The 14,721-nt window shown below is 37.7% G+C and overlaps 1 protein-coding gene across 1 annotated transcript in view; it reads left to right on the plus strand.

Moving 5' to 3' along the window:
* The window catches only part of EYS (eyes shut homolog), an 871,663-nt gene that overhangs the window by 636,292 nt on the left and 220,650 nt on the right, over positions 1-14,721 (plus strand). Inside the window, exon 35 of the mRNA XM_070932259.1 lies at positions 10,215-10,365. Within this exon, the coding sequence (XP_070788360.1) occupies positions 10,215-10,365 (151 nt within the window). The remainder of the gene's footprint in view (positions 1-10,214; positions 10,366-14,721) is intronic.

The raw sequence follows: 14,721 nt of genomic DNA on the forward strand, positions 1-14,721 counted from the left end.
ATTTTATCCTCGTTTCGTAAATGTTTCCGCTCCTGATCACTCTAACAATTGCTGATTTTTTTCCCCCACTTGGTTGGAAAGTCAAAATGATGATCTTCTGCTCTGCATTGAAGCTCACCTCATTAAATAATAATAATAATAATAATGCAGAAGCAATGGAGTAACAATAATCACATTTTGTAGATTCCACTGAATCCCTTTACAAATACAAAGGTTATACTAATCTGAACTTGGGGCCACTCCCTAAACTGCTCCTTCAAAACAGGTGGACTCAACTTCTCACACGATGAATTTGCCACTCTATGGATCCAATCACACATCTTTCTGGGATTAAACTATCCAAGCAAAAAGGATTTGGATCTAATAAACAAGTGTTCAAATTAACAATCATGTACACTTTCTCATGAATTAGAAGATTAGATACTTTCTAGATAATGGAATAGGACCAGAGATGGGCTCCTGGGGGTTCGGCAGGGTTCAGGCAATCCTCTAGCCAAGGATTGCTGGGGTTTGGTGAACCCCCAAATGCCACCCCTGGCTGGCCACCCCACCCCACCCCTCCCAGGAGTCTCCACAGAGCCCATTCATCATTCCAAGTAAGTGCAGGGGCCGCACGGTGGGTCTGGGAGGGCAAAAACCGGGAGTACCGGAGGTTCTGGAAGTCCAGAAACAGATCTGTTTCCAGCCTCCAGAGGGCCTCCAGACCCCAGGAGAAGCTGTTTTTGCCCTCCTAGAGGCTCGAGGAAAGCCTCCAGAGCCTGGGGAGGGCAAAACTCCCCCCCTCCATGGTGCAGGCAGCTGACTAGGCCATGCCCACCATGGCCACGCCCAACCAGAAATGGGGCAGAAAACCCATTGCTAAAGGATCTGAAGCCCATCCCTGAATGGGACCATAATTTGACCTACTTGATAGAACTTATTTACTTGGACTGTAACACAGAGAAGAGAAAACCAGGTTATCTGAGGTCCATCTTTTTCCAAGAATTTCTACCTGTCCAGTCCTATCCACAGACTGGGCACGCTGCAGATCCTGTCAGTCAAAGAGTTTTGACTGGAAGGAACTAGAAGACAGGCCTTCTCTGCTGTAGGCTCTGCCTTGTGGAATATTCTCTCAGAGATCAGAATGGCCCCAACTGTCGGTTTTTCGCAAATTTAAAAAACTTGACTGTCTACCCAGACCTGGGGCTTGGAATCTGTCAAGGACCCTGTTACTTGGTTTTACTGTTAATTGATTAATAATCATTGCTGTACTTATTTATTTTGTGGATGTTTTTTTATTGTTTTAATGTTTTTTAAATTGTTTTAATTTTAGAATTGTAAGCCACCCAGAGTCACTTGGTTGAGTTGGGAGGCAATGGAAATCAAATAAATAATACTTATTCTATAATAATACTTAATAATATTATAATAATACTTAATCTATAAATAATACTTATTCAATTCAAATCTTTATTGTCAGTGCACAACATATGTACAATGAGATTGGTTGAGCTCCCTCAGTGCATCCCCCCAACACAATACAACTCACAGTGAAGACAGAAAATCTCTAACCCAATAAATCATATTAACAAAACACCCAGTCCTATTGCACCAGTGGGAACATGTTATGCATTGCGCCGGCCCTGCAAGTCCATCGTACTACATAGTTATGATGTTATTTTGCATTCAGGTGTCTGACATCCCTCAGATAAAAACTGTTCTTCAGCCTGTTTGGGTGGCTGGCTATGCTTCTATATTTCCTTCCCGGTGGTAGGAGGCTAAAGAAGTGGTGACCATGGTGAGAGTCGTCCTTGAGAATTTTCCTCACTCTTCTAATTTATCTAAACTTCCCCAGGTGTTTGTCCTTACAATGGCTATCTTATTTATAACTTATAATGTAAATGAAGTTAAAATTCAGTCATATGCCAACATCAATTTTGGCGTTATTTGGTTTTATAGTTTCCATTCAGTCCAAAATCATCTTTTGAGTTCTTAGTAATATGTGGGAAGGTGGAGAAGGTACATGTGTTTTATTTCCCTTAAGTAATTTTGAGAAAGATCACTAGAGTTGAGAAGAACAGGCAATTAGTTTCTCTACAAAATTAATTGAACAAGATGGCTGTAATTATATCTAATTGATTGTAATTTAATTAATAACAATTTAATAATACTAATTAGTGGATCATAACCATTGTTTTACAGCTTTTCAAAGATAACAGCTTGATGAGGCTATTAAACAATATTTTGACACAAATCACCCAATAGATGGCTAATCAGTAGCATCAAAAGGAAAATTTGAGATGAAATCAACATCAACATCATCAGAAACCTTCAATACAATTCCATTTCAAAACTTCATACACATGATGTACCTATGAAGTACAAAGCTTCATTCACATTATGCAAATTGAGCCTTCTCCTAGCTCACTGGAGAAGGCTCAGTTTGCATAATTCTAGAATAGGAATTTCTGTTTAAATATTAACGTTAATGTTAAAAATCATTAAGTCAGTTCTACAACAATTTCATAATTTTATTTTGGCATAATGAAAATAGCCTGAAAATGGTAATAACAACAATAATAATGCCAATGTTTTAGAATTGGTCAAAAAGTTGAGACCAAAAATTGGAGGAAGAAACATCAATAACTTGCCTTATTCTGATGACACTGTCCTGATAGCTGTGCAAAGGATCTCCAAGTCCTAATAATGAAAGTTCAAGAGCAAAGTTGGGGTGGGGGACTAGATTTAAAGAGAAAGAACAAACTAATGACAACAGATTGAACAACCAGTCTTAGAATTGACAATGAAGGTATCTTTCTGTTCGTTTGTTTGTTTTTCATTTTTGAATCATCCATCTGCCTCAAAGAGTGATTCTATGTATAAATGGTGGATAGCTTCTTCCTTTTAGCATCAGCTATTAGCAGTAAAGGAACAAGCAATCAATACATGTGCCACTGGCTTGCACTTGGTGGAACAGCCTTGAAAGTCTTGGTAACGATATTCAAATGCTGTGATGCATCTATATTTACAAAGGTCAGAACTGTGCAGACTATGGTATTGCTTGTTACACTCTATGAAAGTTGGGCTTTGAAAAAGCAATGTAGGAACAGTATTGACAGTTTTGAACATTGTTGTTGGAGAATACTCCTGAGAACACCGTGGACAGTCATGAAAACAAATGGATTACTGAATAAATTAACACAGAATTCTCAGACAAGGCACAAGTGACTGGGCTCAAATTATCTCACAATGGACACATTAGGCAAAGACCAGGCTCTCTAGAGAAGGTACTAATGTTGGGAAATGTGGAAGGAAAGAGAAGAGAATGACCAACAGTTTGCTCGCCTCCCAAAAGTAAAGCGGTAAAGGAATCCCTGCAGATTTTTACTCCACTAGTTGTTGCTGATTATAGGGATGGTGCTCATCTCTGTTTCAGTGTCCATTGAGTCAGTGCTGCCCAAAAATGTTTCTGTGGTCAAGTAGCCATGACATCATGAAGCACTGTTACCTTTCCACCAAAGTGCTGCCTATTTAGCTGCTCGCATTTGCATGTTTTTGAACTACTAAGTTGATAGGAGCTAAGGCAAGGACGGGAGCTCACCCCATCACATGATGCTCAGGTCTTGAACCGGGGCTGTCGGCTTTCCGGCTGCCAAGCCCAGCATCATTGAGCCATTGTACCACCACCCCTCTCAAAAGTGGAAAGCTATTAATTAAAATCAGACCCATATTGCCACCATGAGTTATTCACATTTTTTCTATTAAAACTGAAGGTTGGGTTATTTGTATTTCTAAAGGCATATAGGAAGAACCCCTATAACTCAGTGGCTTAATTCATTTTTAGTATATAGAAAGTCCCAACTTCAATAGAAAGCAGTCTCCATGAAAAATGACCCTAAATGATCATGAAGTAGCACTTTATATAAAAATAGAGCATTAAACTAGATGAACCCAAGCCCTGACTCAGTGGAATGCCACTTTGATGACCATTGCTAGTTTTGAGGAGCTCAGGAGCTCAAGTCACACTTATTGTATTAGCCCTTGTTAGCACTTGTGCTAATGTGCTATTTCCCATAACTTTCACTTGCAAATCTAGTGACAGCTGCGGTGGCAAAGGCCTAAACTCTTAACCTTCTATTTCTGGATGAGTGCAGTTCCATCCAAGAGTATCACCTGACTTTGTTTCTTTGGGGGGTTTTCCTATTTAAGTCATTTAAATGGCCACCTGATTGAAATGTGACACTGAGAAGTAAGAAAAAAAAATCAAAATCAACAAATCAAACAAAAAGCCGCAGATATTATTAAAACTATTAAAAATAGTTTTGATTCAGCTTTCTCATTATCTAATACACTACCATATTGCCCGGGTATAATTGTAGCTTGCTTTCCCTCATCCAGCTCATCATGAATTATAAGCAATGTTCAAAGGTGCTATTTATTTCTTAGATTGAGAGAGCAGCAGAACCAAGTGTCGTCAGCATCTCCCATCTCTACCCATTAAGATATTCAAACTGGAAGAATGCATAATGTTTAGAACAGGCAGTTTCCAAGGCTTCTCCCGCGAGTTTAATACAACTCACTACCAACAACTCACTGCCACCAACTCGTCGCACAACAGCTCACTGCAGGACAACTCATTGCAGTGTGATATAACTGAGTGCAAGATAACTGTATTGCTATCTGCCACTGTTATCGGTGTTGAATTGCCCCGTGGTGATTTGGCTGTGTTGACTTGTCCTACAGAGAACATTGAGTTATCCCACATTGAATTGTCCCATGGTGATTGGTGAATTATCCCATATTCAATTGTCTCAGTGAGTTGTCCCATGATGTGTTGGCCACAGCAAGTTGTCTCACCATCAGTTGGCTATGGTGAGATACAGGGGTGAAATGCTCCCGGTTCAGACCAGCTCGGGCGAGTAGGTAGCGATAGCGGTGGGCAGTTTGGAGAACCAGTAGCAAAAATCCCTGCCCCTGCCCCCCATGCCCAGCTGAGCTGTGCGATCATCAGAGTCTTTTTTTTTCTTTTAAATGGCTCTGACGAGCCAAACTCTGACGATCCCAGCTGAGTTGCCTGCCGATCAGGCAACTCAGCTTGGATCGTCAGAGCCATTTAAAAGAAAAAAAACTTTTTTTCTTTTAAGTGTCATTGATGATCCAAGCTCTGATGATCGCAGCTGAGTTGCAACTCAGCTTGGATCGCCAGAGCCATTTAAAAGAAAAAAAACTTTTTTTCCTTTTAAATGGCATTGACGATCCCAGCTGAGTTGCCTGCTAATCAGGCAATTCAGCTTGTATCATTCAGAGCCTTTTGAAAGCATTTTTTTACATGGTTTTACATGTAAAAAATGGTTTTAAAAGTTAAAAAAAATGGCCACGCCCACCCAGTCACATTACCCCCCCCCACCAAGCCACACCCACAAAACCGGTAGTAACAAATTTTAGATTTCACTCCTGGTGAGGTGTCCCATTCTGCTGCCCGGTGATTTGCTTCAATGAATCTGGATGAATCTGTACAACCATGTTTGGGATAAATAATGAAAGTTGGACATAACAAATGATTCAGCTTCCCTTCCTCAACATCTTGATAGTGGCAGTGTTATACAATACAAAACAAGTCATGCAAACATAATAGAGTCAGAGAAATAAGTCCTCTTCATTATAACTGCTGCTATAGAGTGGAGTCACAAATAATCCTTAAGAAGGGTTCTACACTTCTGGTCCCTCATGGACATTTAGAGAGAAATCAAGTTGATTGTGTTTTTTAAAAAATATATATTTAAATGCACATATGTGCAGAGGCAAACACATTATAGCAGAATGAAACAGCTTGACAGCTATATCTACTCTCTAATATGTGGACAAACATGCTATTTCTAATAATCATACAGATTATTTCTTTGTATCTATTTTTATTTATATACTGAAAGATGGCGATTGGGAAAATGATTGTTTTGATTATGAATCTAAAATGCAAAAAAAGCCCCAAGTTGATTGAGAACATAAGAACACTATTGTACAAAAGAAATCAAGCTGATTGTTGACTCTAGTCTAAAGTAGTGAAAATAATTGATCTGTGTATATGGAGTTCTTCACAGTTTGCAGTACAATTCTCCACTCAAACAAGCATACCCGCAATCAGTTATATCTATCAGCATATTCAAATTCATATTTAAATATTATTTAAATGCAGATTTACATATTTTTTAAAAAAATAGTTTAATATACCAGTAGAAACAGATTTATGAACATATATATGTGAAAATAATATAAGTCAGCAAGAAAGACTGATTCTTTCAATGCTAGGCATTTCACCGCAGATCTGATAACATGCATTATTTAAACTGAAAGAGAAATCTAATTTATGTGTTACTTGAGCTAGGAAATGTGCAGTGACATAAAAATTCTTTTGAACCTTCTAAATATATAAAGTCAGGAAAAGGCCATACTGGCGCTCTAAAAAGTATAGAAAGATATGCCCAAAGAATGTTCAATTACACAAGTAATAAATTTTCATAGTGACTGATGAAATATTAATACCAGGGACAACAATGATTAATGTACTCCAATGGTGAAATAATGGACTATTATTGCTCCAATATTGTGGGTGATGAATAACTTTTACAGATTGTAGATAGTATGGGTTTTTTTAAAAAAAATCCTATTGACATTAGCATTTCAATTTAATTAAAATTATAGCCACTTGGGTTCTTTTAAGATTGATGGTTATGATGATCACAGCTAATAATATTACAAATGACTTCAATGGCACCAAACAATGGATTGGAAATAAATGCCATATTTGTCTACAAATATGATAGAGAGTGACCAGTGCATTCAGGAAACAGGACCACATTCTTTCAGAGTCCAAAAGAGTGAGAAATGTTGTTCTTAGTAAGAGTAACATTTAACGCGCTTGGCAGGAAAGGCAATCTGAAGTTTCATTATCTTTTAAATGATTTTGCCATAGAGTCTAAAATATATTGTCAGTACTTGCTGACAAATGCCATTAAATAGGACATCACACACATGAGTTTGGAGATGCTTGCAAATGTTTTTGTTATGCTAAGTCACCCTTTCTCCCTATGGCGTATTAGCAGATCATCTGACCTTTCTATCCATCCAATTTTGAATGGCCCTGGGCGCTGAATACAGCTCCATTTGGACAGATCTCATCATCCAGGTTATAATTAGAAGGCCAATGTTTAATTATTATATTTATGGGAAGCACAAAAGATGAAGCTATACAATTACTGTTAGGGCACAGCTATTAGCGGCTTAACCCACAAGAGCGCTTGAATTATTGTGCATACATTTCAGGACTGAATGAAGAGAAGGAGGACGCCATCACTGAGCCCACAAAAATAAAACACCCTATTCAATGGGTGTAGAAGAAGCTTGATGGGATACTTATGCTAGACATGAACTACTGGGCAGTAGTATCTGCTTCAAATGTTAAAGAATAATTTCTGAAGGTTGTTATTTTAATTTATCCTCTCTTAGAAATGTTCAATTCAACCTTATCAGAGGGTACAAAACTACACAAGCACAAGGTGAAAAACTGGTCACCGGAATCCTGAATTGTTAACATCTTGTCCTACCAACAGAAAGCCCAAGGAAACAATTCCAGAATATTACTTGCTTGTAGGCAAATGCATACATAACAGCTGTTATGCTGAAAACATCTCAGACAAATTGCTGTATCTTTTATCAAGTAGCAGTGGCCTGAAGCCAATATTTGGCTGTAAATCCCAGTATACATGACCTGCCTAGGCAGCTCTGCTTCATTTCTAGCAGCAAAGTGCAAAAAGAAAAAAAGAAAAAAGATCGTTTCCCTCTCCTGTGCCCACTTTGTCTCACTCCACATCCTTGATGTATGTTCTTGATTGATGTCCTCCAGCTTTTTTGCCTCCGCCATCTCACATCTTTCTTCCTTTTGTGCACGCACAGAGCAGGTGGCTTTACACCTGCTTCTCCCTCCCTCGTTCTTATTCTTCTTCTAGATCTCCAATTCTGTCTCTGATGCTGCTGCCCCTTCTCTCAATCCTTGTTTATTCTGTTCTTCAGCCCAAAATGGTTCTTTGAAAGATCAGCATAGATGCGAGGTTATGGAGAAGGAAGAAAACTAACTCAAGCATTATTTCTTAAATGACAAAAATGCACATTTTGAACATGGGTTCAGATTGTTTCCAGAAGAGAAGGAACTAGATATTCCTGGTTCCATCTCTCCCTTTTTTTGCAGCCTGATGGTTGATGGAAGAAGGGATACTGTATAATGAAGCTGATCCCTCAGCAGAACTGATGGAATAGCTTGCTTCACTTCTTTCTTTCTGTCTTTTCTTTCAAGAGATCTTTGATAAGTTGGTCCAGATGTTATCAGTGCACATTCAGTCACATAAGATCTCAATATCTGGAGAAGATCTTAAGGAATCCCTAAAGTATTTATTTATATCTACATATATGGATAGATTTCTATAATGCCTTACTTCGATTAACAAATGGATTGTTATATTTTTATTTTGTTCACCTCCCCACATTTCTCTGGATAAATGGGCAGCCATACAAGATAGACAGTCAGATATGCTTTTTTAAAATACCTTATACAAGTCAATATGTTATATAAGCGTAAGGTATTATGCAAACACATTCAAAGTGGTTTCAGTTAATTCCCAGCTGTCTTTTCCCCGCTTCTAATTTATTCCATAAAATCTTCCATTTCCTCTGCTTTGTTTTGACAAAGATGTTCCTTGGAAATGATCAGTTTAGAATTACATATTAATTTGTGCACAGGGCTAAAATAAGCAGTGGCTAGGTCAAAGTAAAAGTAAGTGGTACCATCAATTATTCATCTTTAACATACTGTACACCCTTTTCTTTCTGACTTCTCTCCCTTTCTTTCTGACATCAGCATTGCCATCTGTCTGATTTGCAAATCATTCCCAAACTAACCCATATTCCTCCTCCTCTTGATTTATCCTCTTCTTCTGCGATTCCAACATCTATTCTGCATGGTATTTTCATCCCCTAGGGTGGGCCAAGCTGGCTCAGGAATTCTGGGAGTTGAAGTCCACAGATTGTAAAAGAGCCACATTTGCGCACTCCTGCCCTAGAAGAAATCATTTCACAAATGGCAAACCAAGCATTTGTCTTCTGAGAAGCCCCAAAAGCCTCCTCTTATCCATGGGTCCAGTTCAGCTTTGCAGTTGGCTTGGTTGATCAGTGGCAACAAACCAAGAGGACGGTCTTGTTAACAAAGCTGTCTTTCAGAATTTTTCTTCAAGTTGGGTCAATTGAAATGGAAATCAGAAGTGGGGGCACAGCAAGCTGTTTCTCCAGTGGAAAATAGCAGGTGGTTTCAAAGACAAGTTGGAACAAAAGGAACATGAGTGAGAGACATTGATTCCACCTCCAGTTTTTTCAAAGATGAGTAGAAGTTTGATCTGGTTGGCATCTCCTGTTTGTGTTGTACGATTGGTGAGGGCTGATTTATTAGCAGAAGAATGTGATCATTATGTGATAGGGTACACAAGCTTATCTCCATTTCTTAGATCCCTTTAGCTTAAGAAATAATGTATTCTCCGAGATCTGAATAACTAAGTATTTCAAAATATTTTTAAAAGGTTACCAACTGTTCAGTGATAACCTCTATTGGTTGTTGACAAAACATGATCCAAAATATTTATTAAGTATGAGTGGAGCCAAATGGAAAGATTCAGAATCAGATTGTATGGTGAACAAGGACATTTAAGCTTTAAATCTTAATTACAATGAGTCTAACAAATTAGCAGAAGTCCATTGCTTTAGTTATTTTACTTTGGCATACGGGGATATTTCTGAATGATTTTTACATGAAGTACTTTGAGCAAAAGGACGCTTTATCAATTTGCAGCCTTAGAAATAGTAATAACAAATCAGATGGCATGTTTTCCATTGTAACAAAATACTTTAAACTGTAAATTATTTTTTACTCTTTTGTAATATAAAATTGCGACAATAATGGTAGATTAACTTCATATTTTAGAAAAGCTGCTCAAAACAAGAGAAAAGGAGTGTGTGTGTGTTTTACAGTCATTTCCTCAGTCACCTTTAAATTGCTATTAATTTAGAGGTGGTATATCAAAGAATATCCATCCTTTTATGGACATATTGTAATGAGTTTGTCAAGGAACTCTTTCAGATTATTGAGCTCACTTTTAAAACTTGTCTTTCCTTCTCCTCCTTCCAAATGTATGTAGGCAAGATCTGGAAACACGTGAGGCTGTCATGACTATCCCGGGAATTACTGTGAAAAGGTCCAGAATCGGCAATCCCTGGTCATCTCTCATTGGGCAGCCAACAGGACCAATACTTATAGGTGGCCTACCACATCACTATGCAACAAAGCAGGTAAGAGATTTAATCTTGTGCTACACCTGGAGTGCCTTATATTTAAAAAGATGGACACTCTTGTAGCAATAAGTTAAGGTCCATTTGTAGGATGGCATTTGTACCATAGACAGTGTGAATTTACTAATAGGAGGGTAAATACACCCTTGAGCTTATCTTGACTCCTGGTAACTATGTTTACAGAACTATAATATAGAAGCAGTTTGGGATCTCCCCTGGGATAGTTTTCAACTTTTCAACATCTAGTTTACAGTCCTACTATTCTTGGTGGTCTTCTTTCCAAAATTAATGAGCTCCTACTCTGCTTAGCTTCCAAGGCCACTGAAAGTAGATGAGGTTCTTGTTTCTTGTTCTTTTTTTTTGTGTTGACCTATTCTCATGCTTTCTTTGAAATTGATTGACTTACACATTCTTTTCACTATTATGAGCTACCCTGAATCCCCATTCAAGTGCACATTTGAATAGAAGGATGAAATATTGATAATAAATAAATAAATAAATAAATAAATAAATAAATAAATAAATGGAAATACTTCATGAAAAAAGGACATAGGATAAACATCCATACTTCCTATTTGAAATTAACATGGATGATTTAGCTTTCACCCTACAGTTCATCTGGCTTGCACTTCTTTTATATATGGTTCAGACTAAAGGAGTCCATAGACTGTGGCATCTGCAGGTTCCGAAGCTTTTGTCAAAATGATGAAAAAGTCAGGCCATACAGTGCAGGCTGCGTCGCTTTGCTATTACAATGCCTGCATGAAAGAGACAAGGCTTTATCATGACAACACAGTGCTGCTTTCATTATCTAAGCCCCCTCCCTCCTAGAAGAAAAAGGAAGGAAGGGGGGAGGGAGGGAGGGAGGGAGGGAGAGAAGGAAGTTTCTATATGATTTTATAAAACATTGTAGGATAGAAACAATTATCAAGATGTGTTCTAGAGTACATATAGTTCTCGATCTCTGACCACAACTGGGACTGGGATTGCTGTTATAAATCAATGCAGTTGTAAACCACAATGTCACATAACCGCACCAACTAATGATGGCAATCCCAGCACTCCTCATTGTGGTCATTAGCCAAGAATATGGATTGTTAAGCGAGTACCCACCCTAATCCTTTCCAGCCTTGAACCTCATTAAGGTGAAGGACTGCCTTCAACTCCCCTCACCCATCTATCTCTCCCTTATCTATATCCTTTTGGCCTCCCTGCCCCCTGCTTTAGGGGGCAGTAAGCAGACCCAGAACCACACAACTCTTTCAGAACCACACAACATATTTCAAATGATACAATTGAAATATGTTTAAGCCCACCCACCCTCATCCCGAAATGAACACATTGGTCAGACAACAGAAGAACTGGGGGAATGTCTGAGCAGAAAATCTTTAGCATATTCCATCTGCAGACTCAATATCTGAAATGCATAGAATGTGTGCTCACCTGGTGTGCTAAACTACACAAGTAATGTGCTGTTAAAAACAAAAGCAAACTGCTTTTAGTGTTTGAGATAGATTTAGGGGGGACAGAGACAGCAAGGGAGAGTCAGAGAGAGCAAACCCTTTCCTTTATTGGAGAAGGATATGGGTTGGCCACTGACATCACTACAGTTTTAAAGAAATTAAATCATTCTATAATATAGAAGGAAACAATGGGGGAGAGCAGGATGGTCAAGGACACAGTAGGAATCTTCTTCTGAATTGCATTACTTTAAAAGCATTGTGTTTGTTTTACCTCCTGATTAACCTATCTGGAGCAGTAATAAGGGCAATAAGCCTGCAGCTTCTCCGCAAAGCAGGCCTAGGTTTTAATTCCTGCAAAGATCTGTGAGCTTAATTTAATTTAATTTAACTGATGGGAATTTAATTCCTGGAGAACTTCAGCTTCAGCGTGTGAGTTTTCATGATGCAGCTTTACTGGACTAAAACAAGTCAGAAATTTTATTACAAGTCATAATACTGGTTGATCGTACAGAAAGAAAAACTTTGCAAATATATACATTCAAACAAATAGCACTAACAACAACCATCAAATGTGCTCCTCTTTTTTCTCCTACATGAATAATCAATGGTTGCTTTGATTTTTTTACAATTATATTTATTTTTAAAACCCTTTTAAAAAAAGACCAAACATTTAAAAAGAGTTAAGTTTCTTTTCACCATGCCTTCTCCTTACATATTTCTGGATTGATATAAAAATGTGATTCAGTAACACTAGTTCATGATGGAGAGACGGAGAGGCAAAAGGGGAGGGAGGGAGGGAGGGAGGGAGGGAGGGAGAGGGGGGATTGGATAGAAAGATATGTGTTTAGTTTCCTAGCAACACCCACATCAAGATTTTGTTTGCTGCTTTCACCATTCCTTGCACGCCTTACAAAACTGACTGACTATTTATTTAACACAAAACTTGTATTCTGTACATGTATTATTAGGTTCCCATATATAAATTAAAATGCCACAATTGCACAGTTAATAAACAATAAAACAATGCATAAAGAACAAATTAAAATGGAGACAGGCTCAATACATACAACCCAAAATCAATACAGAGCAAATTTTATCAGAATAAAAAACATCTTCACATTGCCTCTGAAAATTGTAAAGCATAGTTTATTTTCCACCAGTGTGTCTGCTAATATTTATCTTTCAAACCATTGTGCTGTTATGATAGATGGATAAGAATTGTTTCATCAGATATAAAACATGGGTTATTTTGGCAACTACTTTATGTAGTGGTTTATATCTTATTGCATGAGTGAGTGATCTATTGTTTCTTCTGCTTTGCATAATCTGCACTTTGAGTCATTTGATAATTTTTCAGTTCTGGCCATAGTTGCGCAGTAGTTTGAAAACCTTGCTCTTGAGCAGCCAAAATCTAGCCTTCAGTTTCTTTTTTAAATGTTCCAGTTGTAAGACATTGCCAAGTTTTATTTGTATTCACTTTACATTTTACCAGTTATTAACCAGTCACTAATATTTCCTTTATGCAATATTTCATTAAGCTATTTAGCTGTAATTGGACAAAAAGTAGTCATGCAATTGATTATTTCCAGAAGTTCAGTTTTTAATCCTTTTCACTTACTTACTTACTTACTTACTTACTTACTTACTTACTAAAGTCATCTTCAAATTCTTTTATCCATCTTTATTAGGCTTCTCTTGATTCTTACATTTTTTATTTTTTGCTCTTTCATGTTCTTTAAATTACTTGCAGCTGATTTTACTTTCTTGGCTCCAGTCTGATCTTCCACTTTGGGATTAAATATGATTTTGCTTTTGGTTTTCTAATTTTGTTACCAAGTTCTTTTGTAACCACCAATGCTGTACTATAGGCAAATCAACTGGAGTGTTCAATGGATGTTATTTTAATCCTTACAAGCATCCTTTATTGTAGATGTCAGGTCTTTTTTGGGCACTATTTTCAATGCTGGCAGTCTTTGTCTTTCTGCTAGTAATTCTGCATATTGTTATCTGAGTTTCATCTGTTCTACGATTCATTTTCACAATTTTTCTGAATCTCTTCCAGACCTGCATCCCTGAATAGTTTATTTTTGGTAATGAATCTTCTTTGATCTGCTAATAATTGCTTGGTAGTATTTGAGTCTGAATAAATTCTTTTCCACAGTTCAAACATTTGCTTTAAGTTAGCCCTGCTTCATAATAGCAGGCTATAATGATGAGATTTTCAAACACAATATACTTTGTCTTGTCTGTGGTTATAATCCCTTTGATAAACCTACAAGGCTAAACCCTGGTTGCGCAGCCATAGCTGATGAGTCCCATTGTCCATTTGTTGACAGATGCCCAGAACTCTAAATTCTAAATATAGTCCTTGTTGATCTGGGCAACGATTGAGCCATTGTAGGATTCTTTTTTTGATTTCTCACCATATTAAATGGGTTGATTGATACACTTAGTCTAGCTCTTCCATTAAGACCTGTCTGGCATGGGTGACTCTTCTGATAGACTACACTGTCTCCAGCAGAACTCTCAAACCCATCCAAGCATCATCATCCTCCATCACAAGGGGATATTCATGGAGAAGATTATTATTACATAATGTATCATGATATTATTATACAGAATTGTTTTAAGGTGCTTCAGAAGATAGAACAAGAATCAATGGGTTTAAATTAGAAGGAAGTAGATTTCAGCTGGATATCTGGGACATTTCTTAATGCGAAGAAAACTGTTCAGCAATGAGCAGAGTACTTGAGGAGGTAGTGAACTCTGCTGAAGCTGTAACAAAGGCCGGATGGCCAAGTGTCAGGAACATTGTGAGGTGGGATCCTATGGCCAGAATACACAGCAGAACATTAAGGGACACATGTAAACTCTCATAAGAAAGCAGGAACCT

Source organism: Pituophis catenifer, unplaced genomic scaffold (assembly GCF_029215685.1).
Source record: "Pituophis catenifer annectens isolate HBS135680 unplaced genomic scaffold, rPitCat1.0.hap2 SCAF_1, whole genome shotgun sequence".
NCBI classification, from domain to species: domain Eukaryota; kingdom Metazoa; phylum Chordata; class Lepidosauria; order Squamata; family Colubridae; genus Pituophis; species Pituophis catenifer.